The sequence below is a fragment of the Antechinus flavipes genome, chromosome 5 (genome assembly GCF_016432865.1).
Source record: "Antechinus flavipes isolate AdamAnt ecotype Samford, QLD, Australia chromosome 5, AdamAnt_v2, whole genome shotgun sequence".
In the NCBI taxonomy this organism is placed as follows: Eukaryota; Metazoa; Chordata; class Mammalia; order Dasyuromorphia; family Dasyuridae; genus Antechinus; species Antechinus flavipes.
The window spans coordinates 135,631,354-135,644,864 of NC_067402.1; the positions used below are offsets into that span (position 1 = coordinate 135,631,354).

General features: G+C 34.1%; 1 protein-coding gene across 7 annotated transcripts in view; it reads left to right on the plus strand.

Moving 5' to 3' along the window:
* The window catches only part of DOCK4 (dedicator of cytokinesis 4), a 506,986-nt gene that overhangs the window by 258,383 nt on the left and 235,092 nt on the right, over nt 1-13,511 (plus strand). For all 7 annotated transcript variants that reach the window (XM_052001087.1, XM_052001089.1, XM_052001090.1 and 4 more), the window contains exons 9-10: nt 11,777-11,858; nt 12,660-12,720. In XM_052001087.1, the coding sequence (XP_051857047.1) occupies nt 11,777-11,858; nt 12,660-12,720 (143 nt within the window). The remainder of the gene's footprint in view (nt 1-11,776; nt 11,859-12,659; nt 12,721-13,511) is intronic.

Sequence of the window (13,511 nt, forward strand, 5' to 3'; positions counted from 1 at the left end):
ACTGCCAACGAGTGATAGAAGCAGGATTTAATTTTGGCCTTTCTGATTCTGAGACCAGTTCTGAGCACTTTACCACACTGTACCTTTCACTCAGATTTATAAAAGAAAAAAAAAGAAAAAACAAAAAAAAAGCCAGGTACTCAACATTTCCTAAGTTCTCCAAATAATTATTATAGACATCTTTGGGATTAAATACTTTAAAACTTTATATATATATAAATTCCTTTATCTTAAGAGGACAGTATATTGGGGGGGGGGGATCGTCATTTTGCACATTGTTAAGGTTTGGAATGGGAAGATATTAAATGCTTTATTTCCTGATGAAGAAAAATGAAATCTTTATTCTTCAATTATGTCAGATTTAAATGTGGTATGATGAAATGCGCTTAACAATATCATTTGTTTCTGTCAGAGAGAGTGTTTTTTGTAGAGCATTAGTTCCTCCATCTTAGGAGGAACTAATTTGGGGCTTCAAGTTTCATTTCTCATAATTCTTGTATTCATTATTTTATTTTAAAGAACACAAGATGAAATAAGATAAGTAGATAAAGGTGCTAAATATGCCCTTAAAATTTTAGGTCATGTACAGGAGAAGCCCCATAAACATAGGCCTTAAATATTTATTTATGTCTTGGAGTATATATTCTTTGGGTCTTGGAGATTTACATGTATCTCCAACTTTAACACATTTGTTGAGCACCTATAAGTGCAGAACACTATGGAGGGTTATAAAGAACAAAGTCTTTATAACCCTTCCTTGTCTTCATGGTGCTTATAGGCTAGTAGGGCAGTAGGATATATATATATTTCTGCATCAGAATAATGCTATATGCCTGAAATGTGCAAAGAAAATGTTAAAGCAATGATTACCTCTTAAAACAGCCTTCTAAATGCCATAGTGATCTGAGAGACTTGAAAGTATCTTGTTAATTCCTTGAAAATCTTTTCCATGTGAATTCCTTGAACTAAAATTGTAGTGACATAATTCAGACTTCATGATGATTGCAGGGTGTTTGAATACTGAAGAAGTTCACTGTCTGAGGCATCCACTCTAGAACTTTTATTATAAGTACTAACATTGAAATTTATTTAGGACATAGAGGCAGAGATAGTTGGCATATTAACTCTTGCACTTTGTTATGAATTTTTTTGCAGTATGAATTAATTCATATAGGAAAAATTATTTTAAAGCTAATTTTTCTTTGAAGAATATGATCTACTGCTTTACAAATATCTTAGCCTTTTACCTAGAACATTAGTAATTATGTCAAACATTAATCATGCATTAAAGAAAAATATATGCAAGTTTCAAAGACTGATTAGATAATTATTTCTAAATTAAGTAGGTAAAGATAATTTCAGGATACTACCTATCCAATTCGTCCTGCTGCTCATTGCTGCCAGATTAATATTTTTTTCTAAAGCAGTCTTGAAAATAGCACTTGCTCCTGCTTTGAAATATTTGATGGATCTCCATTACCTCTATAATATTTAAATTCAAACTCCTTAATCTGGCATATTGTTCACCATAACTTGATTCTTATCTATCTCCCCAACCTTATCTCCCATTATATCCGTATGAACACAGCACTATGCATTAATTGATCTTTTCCTTATCCTTTGAAGATGCATTCTTTCCTTCCCTTTTCCTTTTTTTCTTCTCCTTTCCTTTCACTTTTCCCTTCTTCCATTTTGCTTGCCCAGAAAATTCATCTCTCCTTTGGTTTTCCAAACCCTACCTTTTATTCACCTCTAGTGAGAATACAGAGGATTCCTTTCTTCTCAGTGTCATTGAATATCCTCTTCTATAGTCTTAGAGTAAGAAGCCTATGCCTAACTAAAGCTCATTATTCTTTGCATGCCTTTGATTGTATCCCCTTCTACCTCTTCTAAGATATTTGTCTCACAATTTTATTTCCTCTTGTATCTTCAATCTATCCTCTTCCACTATGAAGGGACTTGAATGGGCTTTTTCAAGAACGCTTTCTCATCTACCCATAAGCAGTTCATCCAAATGCTTGAAGGGGAAAAAAATCCTTTCCTGGACCCTTTAGATTATCCAGCTACTGGTTAATCTTTCACTGGTCCCCCACTATTGCTATATGTTTAAAAGTATGTTAACTATAACCAGTTCATAGATAGTGAGCCCTTTCTCATTTTCTGGGCTTTCCTTGACCCCTTGTGACCTATATTCTATACCCAGATTCCTACTCAAACTGCTGTCTCAAAGTGCAATCCCTATTTTATTCATATGATTATGTAGATATATAAAATTTCCTCTAACTACTTTGGCTACATCCCATAGATTTTGGTATGTTGTTTCAATATTGTCATTCTCTTGGATGAAATTATGGATTGTTTCTGTGATTTGTTGCTTGACCCACTCAGTTTTTAGAATTAGATTATTTAATTTCTAATGGGTTTTTAGTTTGTCTTTCCTTGCCCCTTTATTGGATATAATTTTTATTGTATCATGGTCTGAAAAGGAAGCTTTTACTATTTCTGAGTTTTTGCATTTGATTATAGGTTTTATGCCCTAATATATGGCTAATTTCTGTGTAGTTTCCTTGTACTGCCAAGAAAAGGTATATTCCTTTCTGTCCGTATTCAGTTTTCTCCAGAGGTCTATCATAATTAGGTTTTCTAGGATTTTATTAACCTCCATAGTTTCTTTCTTGTTTATTTTGTGGTTAGATTTGTCTGATTTTGGAGAGAGCGAGGTTCAGGTCCCCCACAAATATAGTTTTGTTCTCTATTTCTTCCAGTATCTGGCTAAAAATCTTCTCTAGGAATCTGGCTACTCTACCACTTGGTGTATATACATTTAGTATCCTTACTACTTCATTGTTTATGGTATCCTTTGTCAAGATGTTCTTTTCTTCCTTATTTCTTTTAATGAGATCTATTTATCCTTTTGCTTTATCTGAAACAGAATTGCTACTCCCACTTTTCTTTTACTTCAGCTGAAGCATAATAAATTCTGTTACCTTTACTCTGTATTCTCTGTGTCAAAAGTATTTCTTGTAAACAATACAAACAAATAAACAATTTTAATCCACTCTATTTGTTTCCATTTGATGGGAGAGTTCATCCCATTCACATTCACAGTTATGATTACTAGTTCTGTATTTCTCTCCATCCTATTTTTTTCCTTGTATATACTTCTGTTTTCTCTTTCCACCCTGTCCATAGTAATGTTTTTTTCACCCACCCTACCTACTACCTTATCTCCTATCACACCTCCCTCCTTCTCTTAGTGCTGTTTTTAAAGCTACCCCACTCACTCCCTTCTGTCTTACCCCTCCCTTTTTTTCCCCCCTCTTTGCCTTTTTACTTCTTTATGGAGTTGATATACATCCATATCAACTGAATGATTAAGTTATTCCTTCTTAGAGTCAAACTGATGAGATCAAATTCAAACAATGCTCATCTCTCTCCCTTTTCCCTCTAGATTGTAATAGATCTTTTGTGCCTCTTTGTGATCTTATTTGTCCCATTATACCTTCCCTTTCCTCCTTTTTTTCCAGTACAGACCTTTTTTCCACCCCTTAATGTCTTTTTTTGATATCTTCATATCAGAATCCATTCATAACCTCACCTTCCATTCATGTGATGTCCCCTTCTGTCTTCCCCAGAAATAGAAACAGTTCTTAAGAGTTAGAGATATCATTTTCCCATTTATAGTTGTAAACAATTTAAATAATATGTATTTTTGCCCTTTCTGTGATTATGACCAAAGAACAACTAGAAAACATTTTGAAAGGCAAAATGAATAATTTTGCTTACATTAATTTTAAAAGGTTTTGCACAAACAAAACCAACAGAAACAAGATTAAAAAGAAAATACAAAACTGGGATAAAAATCTTTACAGCTGGTGTTTCTGATAAAGGTCTCTCTTCTAAAATATATAAAGAACTATGTTAAATTTATAAGAATAAAAGTTGTTTGCCAGTTGATAAATGGTGAAAAGATATGAACAGACAATTTTCAGATGATGAAATTTAAGCCAGCTATAGTCATATGAAAATATGCTCTAAATCACTTGACCTGAGAAATGCAAATTAAAACACCTTTTATGTGCCACCTCACATCTCTAAGATTGACTAAGATGACAGGAAATGATAATGATAAATGTTAGAGAAAATGTAGGAAAATTGGGACCCTAATGCATTGTTGGTGGAGTTGTGAAATGATTCAACCATTCTGGAGAGAAATCTGGAACTAAACCCAAAGGGCTATAAGACTTCACTTACTCTTTGACCCAGTAGTGCCACAAACTAGGTCTATATCCCAAGGAAATTGTAAAAGAGGGAAAAGGACCTACATGTGCAGAAGTTTTGCAGCAGCTCTTTTTGTAGTAGCAAAAATGAGTAGATGCCCATGAATTGAGAAATAGCTTGAAAAAATTGTGGTATATGAATGTAATGGAATATTGTTGTTCTATAAAAAAATGAACAAACTTTTTTTAGAAAGGCCTGAAAAATTTACATGAACTGATGCTGAGCAAAACAAGCAGAACCAGAATACACTGTATACAATAACAGCAAGAAATTTGCAATGATCAACTAAGGCTTGGTTCTTCTCAATGATTTAGTGATCCAAAGCAATCCCAATAGATTTTGGACAAAAGAAGTCATTTGCATCCAGAAAAAGAACTATGGAATTACCCTGGGCATGCGTTCTATCAATAAAAAATTATTTAAAAAAAAAAAAAAAAAGAACTATGGAGACTGAATGTAATTCAACACATGCTAAATTCAATTCTTTTTTCTGTTTTTTTTTTTTCCTCTCCCATGGTTTTTTACTTTTGCTCTGACTTTTCTCTCCCAACATGATTCATGAAGTAATGCACATTAAAAATAAATAAACTATGTGGAAGGAAAAAAAAATCAGTTATCAGTCATCACCAAAGCCAATAATCTTTGTTTCCTTTGTCCTCTTTGATTCCTTGCAGCATTTGACACTGTTAAATATGCTTTCTTTTTTGATGCTCTCTCCTGCCACATTCTTTTGATTTTTTTCCTCTCTCTCTAAATGTTCCTTATTTCTCCTGACTTTCCCAACATCTTGATTTGGTAGCTTTCCAAATGGGCCCATGACCCGATTCTGATTTCTCAATATTCTCACTTTTGATGAAGTTGATTATATCTTTGTGTGGCATTCAAAGCCTTTTTCATCTGACCTTGACTTGTATTTATCTTTACCTCATATTCTATGCTTCAGTGAAACTGTTTCTTGAACTACTTCCATTCCTTTGTTCACATTGTTCTGTGTTCAGAAAGTTTTCCCTTTCTCTCTTCATTTATTGAATTTCTACCCATCTGTAAGAACAGAAGTCAGATTTCTTTATGCTACTGCCCACACCACTCCCAAGAGAAGTCAAACAAGATAAAAACATAACTGGGAAATATTTAACAAAATAAATAAAATACAATAGAACACAGATAATGTTTATATGAAGTTATAAGCCAGTATGCAGCCTGCAGAAATCTTTATATATTGTTTTGTGACTCCTATTTCAATGGAAGGTGAGGGGCTCTATGTGAGGACCTATTTGATTTTGACAACATTATCCAAACTCATGAAATCCTTGTTCTATACAAGGGGGAAGCCCTCTTTCTGGAGTTCAAGGGCCTGAGTTCAAATATTGCCTCTGCTGTTTACTATTTGTGAACTTGGGCAATTAACTTTAGTTGCCCTGGGTTTCAGTTTCTCATCTGAAATTGAATTAATTGAATTATATGGCTTCTCATATCCTTTAGTTCATATATAGCTCTATATTCTCATAACTCTATAGCAATGATCCTTTACTTCAATTTTTTTTTGTATTTCTCTAGTACACCTATAAAATATTATGATTTTCTATGTATATGTCATATTTTCTCACTAGACTCTGCTCTTTGAGAAAAAGTTCTTTGAGGGTGGGGCTATGCCTTATCCAAACTTTATAGCTTACATTAGCACCTATTAAATGTCCTAAAAGCAATAAACAGTTGATATATATTTTTCTCAATAGGAAGGAATTTGATTAAATTATCCCTGGTTAGATCCTTTTTACATAACAACTTCTGTGGTCTTCCTTAACTCTCAGGGACCATTGAATGGTTTTAATGTTTTTCTGTATCATTGACTTGGAATTTTTATGTTCTCTTGTTTATACTTGTTCCAACTAGATTATTCTGTATTCCAACTAGATTGTCATGCACTTGGGGTCTTGTTATGCTTTGCATCTCCAATAGAGGAAGTGACAAATAAAATATATTGGTGATAGTTATCATTAATGGTAAAATTTAGCATTAATGGTGAAATTTACCTAAGAAATCATCATCTTGCTTCTAAATGGTGCTTTAGTTGTGTTCATTTGGCCCCAAACCTTGGCTGGAAAAGACCACCTTCTGATAAATGGATAATTAACTGTTTAATGTATCCTTGCATATGATGATTCAATGTTTGAATCTATTTTTCCTCCAGGAAGAGCAATTGTTTTACATCTTATGTCTTCCTCCTCAAACAAGACCCACCTCTTCCGTGAAGTTTGACTGATTTGCTTCCAATAGAAACTGAGCTTTCTCTCCCCTCTGAACTTGTAGATTGTTATTTCTCTCTTGAGCACCAATAGTGTTATATTGCATTATAGTTAGTTAGGCTTGTGTCTTCAGAGGCAGCATACGAAAATGCATAGAATGGTCACCTGACAGATAGGAAGTACTGCATTTGATATATTCCACTCTGGCTAAGTTGGTTTCTAAAATTATAAATTGCTAATTGAAGTGAGCAGAACAAAAAGAACATTGTACCCAATAACAATAAGATTACGTGATGATCAACTGTGAGGGACTTGGCTCTTTTCAGCAAAGAGGTGATGCAAGGCAATTGCAATAGATTTGTGATGGAAAGAGCTGGTCCACAACCAGAGAGAGAGCTATGGAGTCTGAATGTGGATCACAGCATAATATTTTCACATTTTTGTTGTTTGCTAGTTGTGTTTTTTTTCCTTCCTTGTGATTTTTTCCCCTTTTGATCTGAATTTTCTTATGTAGCAAAATGGATTTGGAAATATGTTAAAAGAATTGCACTTTTTATAATCCACATGGGATTGCTTGTTGTCTTGGGGAGGGGTGGAGAGAAGGAGAAACATTTGGAGCACGAGGTTTTTGTGAAGGTGAATATTGAAAACTATCTTTCTGTGTATTTGGAAATATAAAATGCTACTAAAAGAAAAAAACAACAACAACAACTATAAGCTGCAGAGAAGGTAGTTGAGTGTCTTAGAAAAAGGAGTTTCTTCATCTGGGAATTTCCTCCATTAATGAATGAATAGTTGTAATCCCTATCTGGCCCTAACAGATGTCTTATTTCTCCTCCTGGATTGTAAGCATATTGAAAGCAGGGGCTAGTGTGTGTGTGTGTGTGTGTGTGTGTGTGTGTGTGTGTGTGTGTGTGTGATTGTATGTCCCTAAGCCTAGAACAGTATTTTTCATGTAGAAGTGGCTCAATAAATTTTTGTCCTGGGGCAAGTAGATAACACAATGGATAGAGTACTTGCCCTGTAGTCAGGAGAATGTGAGTTCAAATGTGGACCCAGACACTTAATAATTCCTAGCTATGTGACCCTGAGCAATGAACTTAACCCCAATTGCCTGGCTAAAAGATCAACAACAAAACGTTGTTTGTTTTCTCAATAGATTAGTTAACATTTATGCATCACTTAGTGTATGCCAGTGACTGGCAAACACATTGTTATCCTATTTGATTCTCACCCTGGAATGTTAGTACTGTTATTATCTCCATTTTACAGATGGGGAAACTGAGGCAAGAAGTAGATAAGTGACATCCAGGATCACATGGATCATAAATGTCTGAGGATGCATTTGAACTCAAATCTTCCTGACTTCAGATCTGGAACTCTATTGAGCTCTATTAGGCTGAATTCTTCTCAGGTTTTATAACTGGTAGGGATTTTGGAGATTCAAGCTCCTTATTTTATAAACATAGAAATAGAAATCCTGAAGAGCATAAATGATTTCCCCAAAATCACACAGGTCCCCAGAGACTTCAACTCAGACTTTGACATCATTTACTTAACATTAATTCCCCTTAAACAGACCCTACCTCTAATTCCATTCTCCCATTCTTCATTTTTCCTTTTGTCTGCTTGTTGAGTGTATTTCTGTATCCTACATGTGCATGTGTGTGTGTTTTGCATCGCACTTTTCTCATTTGCCTGAAAGCAGTGAGCTGGACATAGTGAGTCTTAACATCCTTATTTACTTCAGTAGCCATTGTTAAGTAATTAAAAAGAAAAGAGAATACTCATTCTTACCCCACAGTTCGTGTGAAAGTTCTTATCTTTCCCCACCAATTTCCAGCTCAGAGCTTATGCCTTTGACTTTGTGTTTTACATTCCTAATCCTAGTAGTGACAAGCAAGCTATAACACCCTGGACTTCTCAGGCTGAAACAAAATAGCCATTGGTTCTCATGTAGTGCCTCGGGCTACAATAGTTATAGGAATTGGGATGTGGCTGAGTGTGTTGTGAAAGGAAACCAAATGAAATATCATTTTATTAGCAATCAAAAGGCAGCAGGAAATAGTGGATAGAAAGCCAGCCTCAGAATCTGAAACACCTGGGTTCAAGCCCTCTCTCTGATGCCTTCTGTCTTTGTAATCCTGAAAAAGTTTCTTTCTCTCTAATTGCTCTGACAACTCTGTGACTATAAGAGCCAGAGAAGAGGCCTTGGTGGAAGCATTTTTCTCATCCAGGCAGTCTCTCATGCTAGTGAAATCAGAGCTCCAGAATAGTCCCTATCCCTGGTCTTAGCAACATCTATTAACACTAATGACAGCCACCCAGAGACAGAATTCAATAAAATACTGTAACAAAACATTTCTTCTTCTAATTATTATTTCTTCTTCCAAGGTTCCATGCCTAATGCATAATTGTCACCTCACACCATCTCTTGATATGTAAACTGTTTAGATATTTACTCTGTGCGAAATAGTCTTAGGTAGAAGTGAGAAATTGGCAAAAATTTGTCTTTTCCAATTTTACATTTCTCAGTCTCAGGTGTCCAACATATCTTACTAGCTAGATCTGTCATCATTTTTCTGTCTCCATTAAAGTGAACTCATCTGACCCTGCCAAGTCGCTATCAGGTTTAGACCTCTTTCCCATCATCTCCCACTCCCATTTCTGTTAAATGAATGAATGAATGAATAAAACCAATAATTAATTAAATAAATCAAATTAAAATTGTCCATTACAGCAGAGACCCAGTCTCTGTAGTAGCACTTCATAGGTGATTAGTCTTGGCAGTGAGGTGGTACAGTAAATGGAGCTCCATGCCTGGAGTCAAGAAAATTCATTTTCCCTAGTTCAGCTCTCCGCTCAGACACTTAATGGCTTTGTGATATTGGGCAACTCACTTAATCCCATTTGCCTCAGTTTCCTCATCTGTAAAATTAGCTGGAGAAGGAGATGGCAAACCATTGTAGTCTCTTTGCCACAAAAACTTCAACTGGGGTCAAGAAGAATCATACTGTACTGAACAGACAAGTGTTAAATGAATATGTTGCTTTATGATAGAAATTGACAGAGCTAATTGAAGCAACCCAGTTCTCCTGACTTCAAGTCCTGTGGTTCTTTCCCAACCAGACTGTTAACCTGCGTTAAATATGTGACACATTTGGGAGTTATAAACCTGTGTAACTGTCCAAATGTTTAAAAAAAAAATCTAACATTCTTGTGTTGCCCAACATGGGAAGCTTAATTACATTTCAGCAAGAGTTTTTTGTAAGCAGTTACTTTAATTCAAGGGTATGATGATCAGAGGTAGAATTCCAGATGCTGTTACCAGACTGGAGAAGGAAATATTTTAGCTCAGCTGTGTCTTCTATTGCTTTTTAAGTTATATTCTGTATTGTGCTTAGTCATAAATTCAAACCCGCCTCTGGAAGCATGCTACACATTGATAATTATAACTGATGAGAAATAATATAGTAGGTTCAACTTTCCATTTTAACATAATATTAGGAGGAAAACAATTATTGCTCTTACTCATATATCAAAGTTAGCTCTGGGTCAAGAATAGTAATTAGTTACCTCTAGAAAGCCCTTACATGTTGTATGGTGATTGTTCCAGTAATGTTTTACAGATCATTCTTATAAAATCCTGGGGACTTTCCAGATGGTCTATTGCCAAATATCTTATAAATACTAATATTTATAGTAATATGAAGTGGCCCTTTTTTCTGCCCCAGCTGAATTTCTTTCTTTTTAAAAATCTTTTTCTAAAATCACGTATCATCCACCCTTGAAAATTATTCAAAAGTAATTTTTATCCCCATTAATTGTAGCAAGATTTTTTTCCCCTACTGACAAATGGATTAGGTGGTCCATTAGTTCTTTTATTTCATTGTGAATAATAAAATATTCTTATTTCTTGATTTCTTGCATTGATATTTTCTGTGAATTTCATTTTTCTTAGAACTGCCTTCTTTTTACAAAATGCTAAGTTCTGAATTTGTAAGAGCATAACCCAACCACCCATTTTAATTTTATTAAGCATTTATTAAAGATTAAGGAATGGAAGTTTTTTTGAAAAATAAACTATGGTAGAGGAGCCCATCAACTAGGTAATAGCTGACTAAGTTATGATACATGAATGTGAAGAAATACTGTTGTACTCTAAAAAATAATGATGGGGAAGATTTCAGAGAAAACTAGAAAGACCTACTTGTATCACCTGATACAATACAGAATGAAATAAACAGAATCAGGGGAGCAGTTTATACAATAACAATATTATAATAAGCAGCTTTCAAATACTTAGGGACTCTGATCTACACAATGACCAATTAAAATACTAGAAAACTAATGAAAAACAGGTTGTTAATGCCCTGAACTGACTGGAGTTCATAAACTCAAATTGCATATCGAGACACATTTTTAAAAATATGATCAATGTAATAATTTATTTTGCTTGACTATACATCTCTGCAACAAAATAATTTGTTTTTTTTTTTTTCTTTCTCAGGGAAGGGAGAGAAATGGAAGAGGGAGAAAGTAGATTTTCAATGACTAAAAAAAAATTTAATTAAAAGAAAATACTACTAAGATCCATGTGAAAAGTGGATCTCTAGTTAAGAAAAGGCAAATGAAACCATGCTTCAGACTCATTCTTCATTTATTTAATTTCTGGCTAACCTCTTGGAAAGAAAAACAGTGAAAACATGGACTTTAAATTCTTTTCATTTCTCAGAAAGTTATTTTTTTGTGCCTCATATTTTCCCCTTTCCAGATTATTCACTTGCAAAATTTATCCCAAGAGAAGCAAACAATACTTGTGTCATATTCTTTGTTGTTATTGTTCAGTCACCTCTGACTCTTCATGATCCCATGGACCTTGCTGTCCATGGGATTTTCTTGACAAAGATCCTGTCATTGCTATTCCACTGGATGAAGGCTAAGGTTAAATGATTTGTCCAGGGTCACATAGCTAACAAGTATCTGATTATCAGATTTGAACTTGAATCTTCCTGATTCTAGCCCCAGCACACTATCTGCCAAGCCTTCATTTCAGGGGCAAGCCTGATTTTTATAGAGACAAATTGTATATCCATGCCATTTAGAATGCTAGTTACTAAAATTGTAAAGGTTGAGAATGAAAAGTTTTGAAAAAAAAAGGTTTAGAAGAATGGACAAAAATAAAAATAAAGAAATTAAACTGACTTCTTGATATTTAACATATATATATATTTTAATTTTGCCTGCAGTGAGAGGTTTTTTTTGAGACTAAATAGGAATGGTCTGCCAAAGTCCCCAGAGAAGCCTGAAAGACATTGTTCTCTCTTTGTGGTGAGTATAGCTTATTTTCATATGCAAGAAAACTTTTTTCCATTGTACCTATTCAAATGAAATAACACTATTATTATAACCAGACCTCATTGTTCTTGCTTAAGATTACTAGTTAGCTCATAAAATTGAGGATTCATAAATTTCTTCATTCATGTAATACAGTGTTAATATCATTCATAACTACATTAAAAAAAAACTTTTATACAGATCAAATACTGTTAGAAGGGACACTGAAGAACTGTGAATTTTCCTTTCTACATTAAAATGTTGATTTTTTGCTTTGAAGCAAGTAACATTGATTATTGCTTGAATCATTCTTTGTTAAAAGGAAATATGATCGTAGTTTCATTTGTATTTATAATGATTCTCTTTCTCCATCTCTGTATGTGTGCCTGTGTGTGTGTTTTTGTCTGTCTTCCTCTTTCCTTTCCCTATCTGTCTCTCCTTCTGATAACTGGATACAACTGAACTTCATTTAAGAGATTCCAATTCTATTTTCAGCTCTTTTTCTCCCATATAGAATAGGATGTCTAATATCCTTAACTATTTCCCATAAAACATGTTAGATGAAATAATGTAACAAGGGTCTATGACTTCCTTAAGACTAAGGTTATTATTGTGAAATAATGTTAGTCACAGCAATGTCAGATAAAGATCAGCTTTTTTGCGTGGAGTTGATCAACTAGCATTTATTAAATGCCTACTTTGTGTTGGACACTGGCAAAATAATACACTACAGTCTTTCAATGTTGTTTTTTCACATGTGAGCTATCAAATGACCTTCCTTGGTTTCTTTGGCAGGATCTGGGTAGCAGTGAGCTCAGAAAGGACATCTATATCACTGTGCACATCATTCGAATAGGTGAGTAGGGCAGCCTGCCAAGCTTAGTAACACATTTGCAAATGATGTGCAAGTAGCAAGGAGAAAAAAGGCTATAAGGTTTGGTTATGATTATGATACATTTCTATTCCATATGTTTGAATACATTTAGGAGAAAAGTCTACCTGTGCTTTGCTTCGTAATATTTGATGCCACTTATTTTTCTGATGCTGGTATTGACAGTTTTTAGTCCTGATCTAGGAATAGCCTTTTCTCCCTAAAGCATAATTGAAGTTAAGTATATTTGTCATACTTTTATTTTTAAATAGCCATTAACAATTAGGTGTTTTGTTGGTTTTCCTCTCTCCTTTGGGTGAAAAAAATTAATAAAAGAGGTTTTCTGTTATTATTCAAGATTTGGGAGTGGGAGGATAGGTTCACAAGAGTGCTTCCTTCCTTTAAAGTTTATCTTTTTTCAAATAAAAAAGAAAGACAAATCCTAATTTTAGAGGATAGTGTGAAGTGGTCTTTTGGGGCTAGATTTCCTACAGATTCATGAATTCTTTATATTACACATGCATAAATCAGGCAGCATGTATTTCCCTTGTGTTATTCCAGCATAACAAATGATTTTAAATGAAGGGATTTTGGAGTTGAAGGAATAAGGTAAAACACGAATTACTTAAACTGCATGACTTTTATATTGATGCTAAAGAGCTAGAATATGAAATTTACTCTCTTTTCTTCCAGGACTGTGTTTTTTGTTTTTTGTTTTTGTTTTTGTCCCTTAGAAACAGCTTGGTTTTTTAGGATGCATCCATGTAGAATTCATT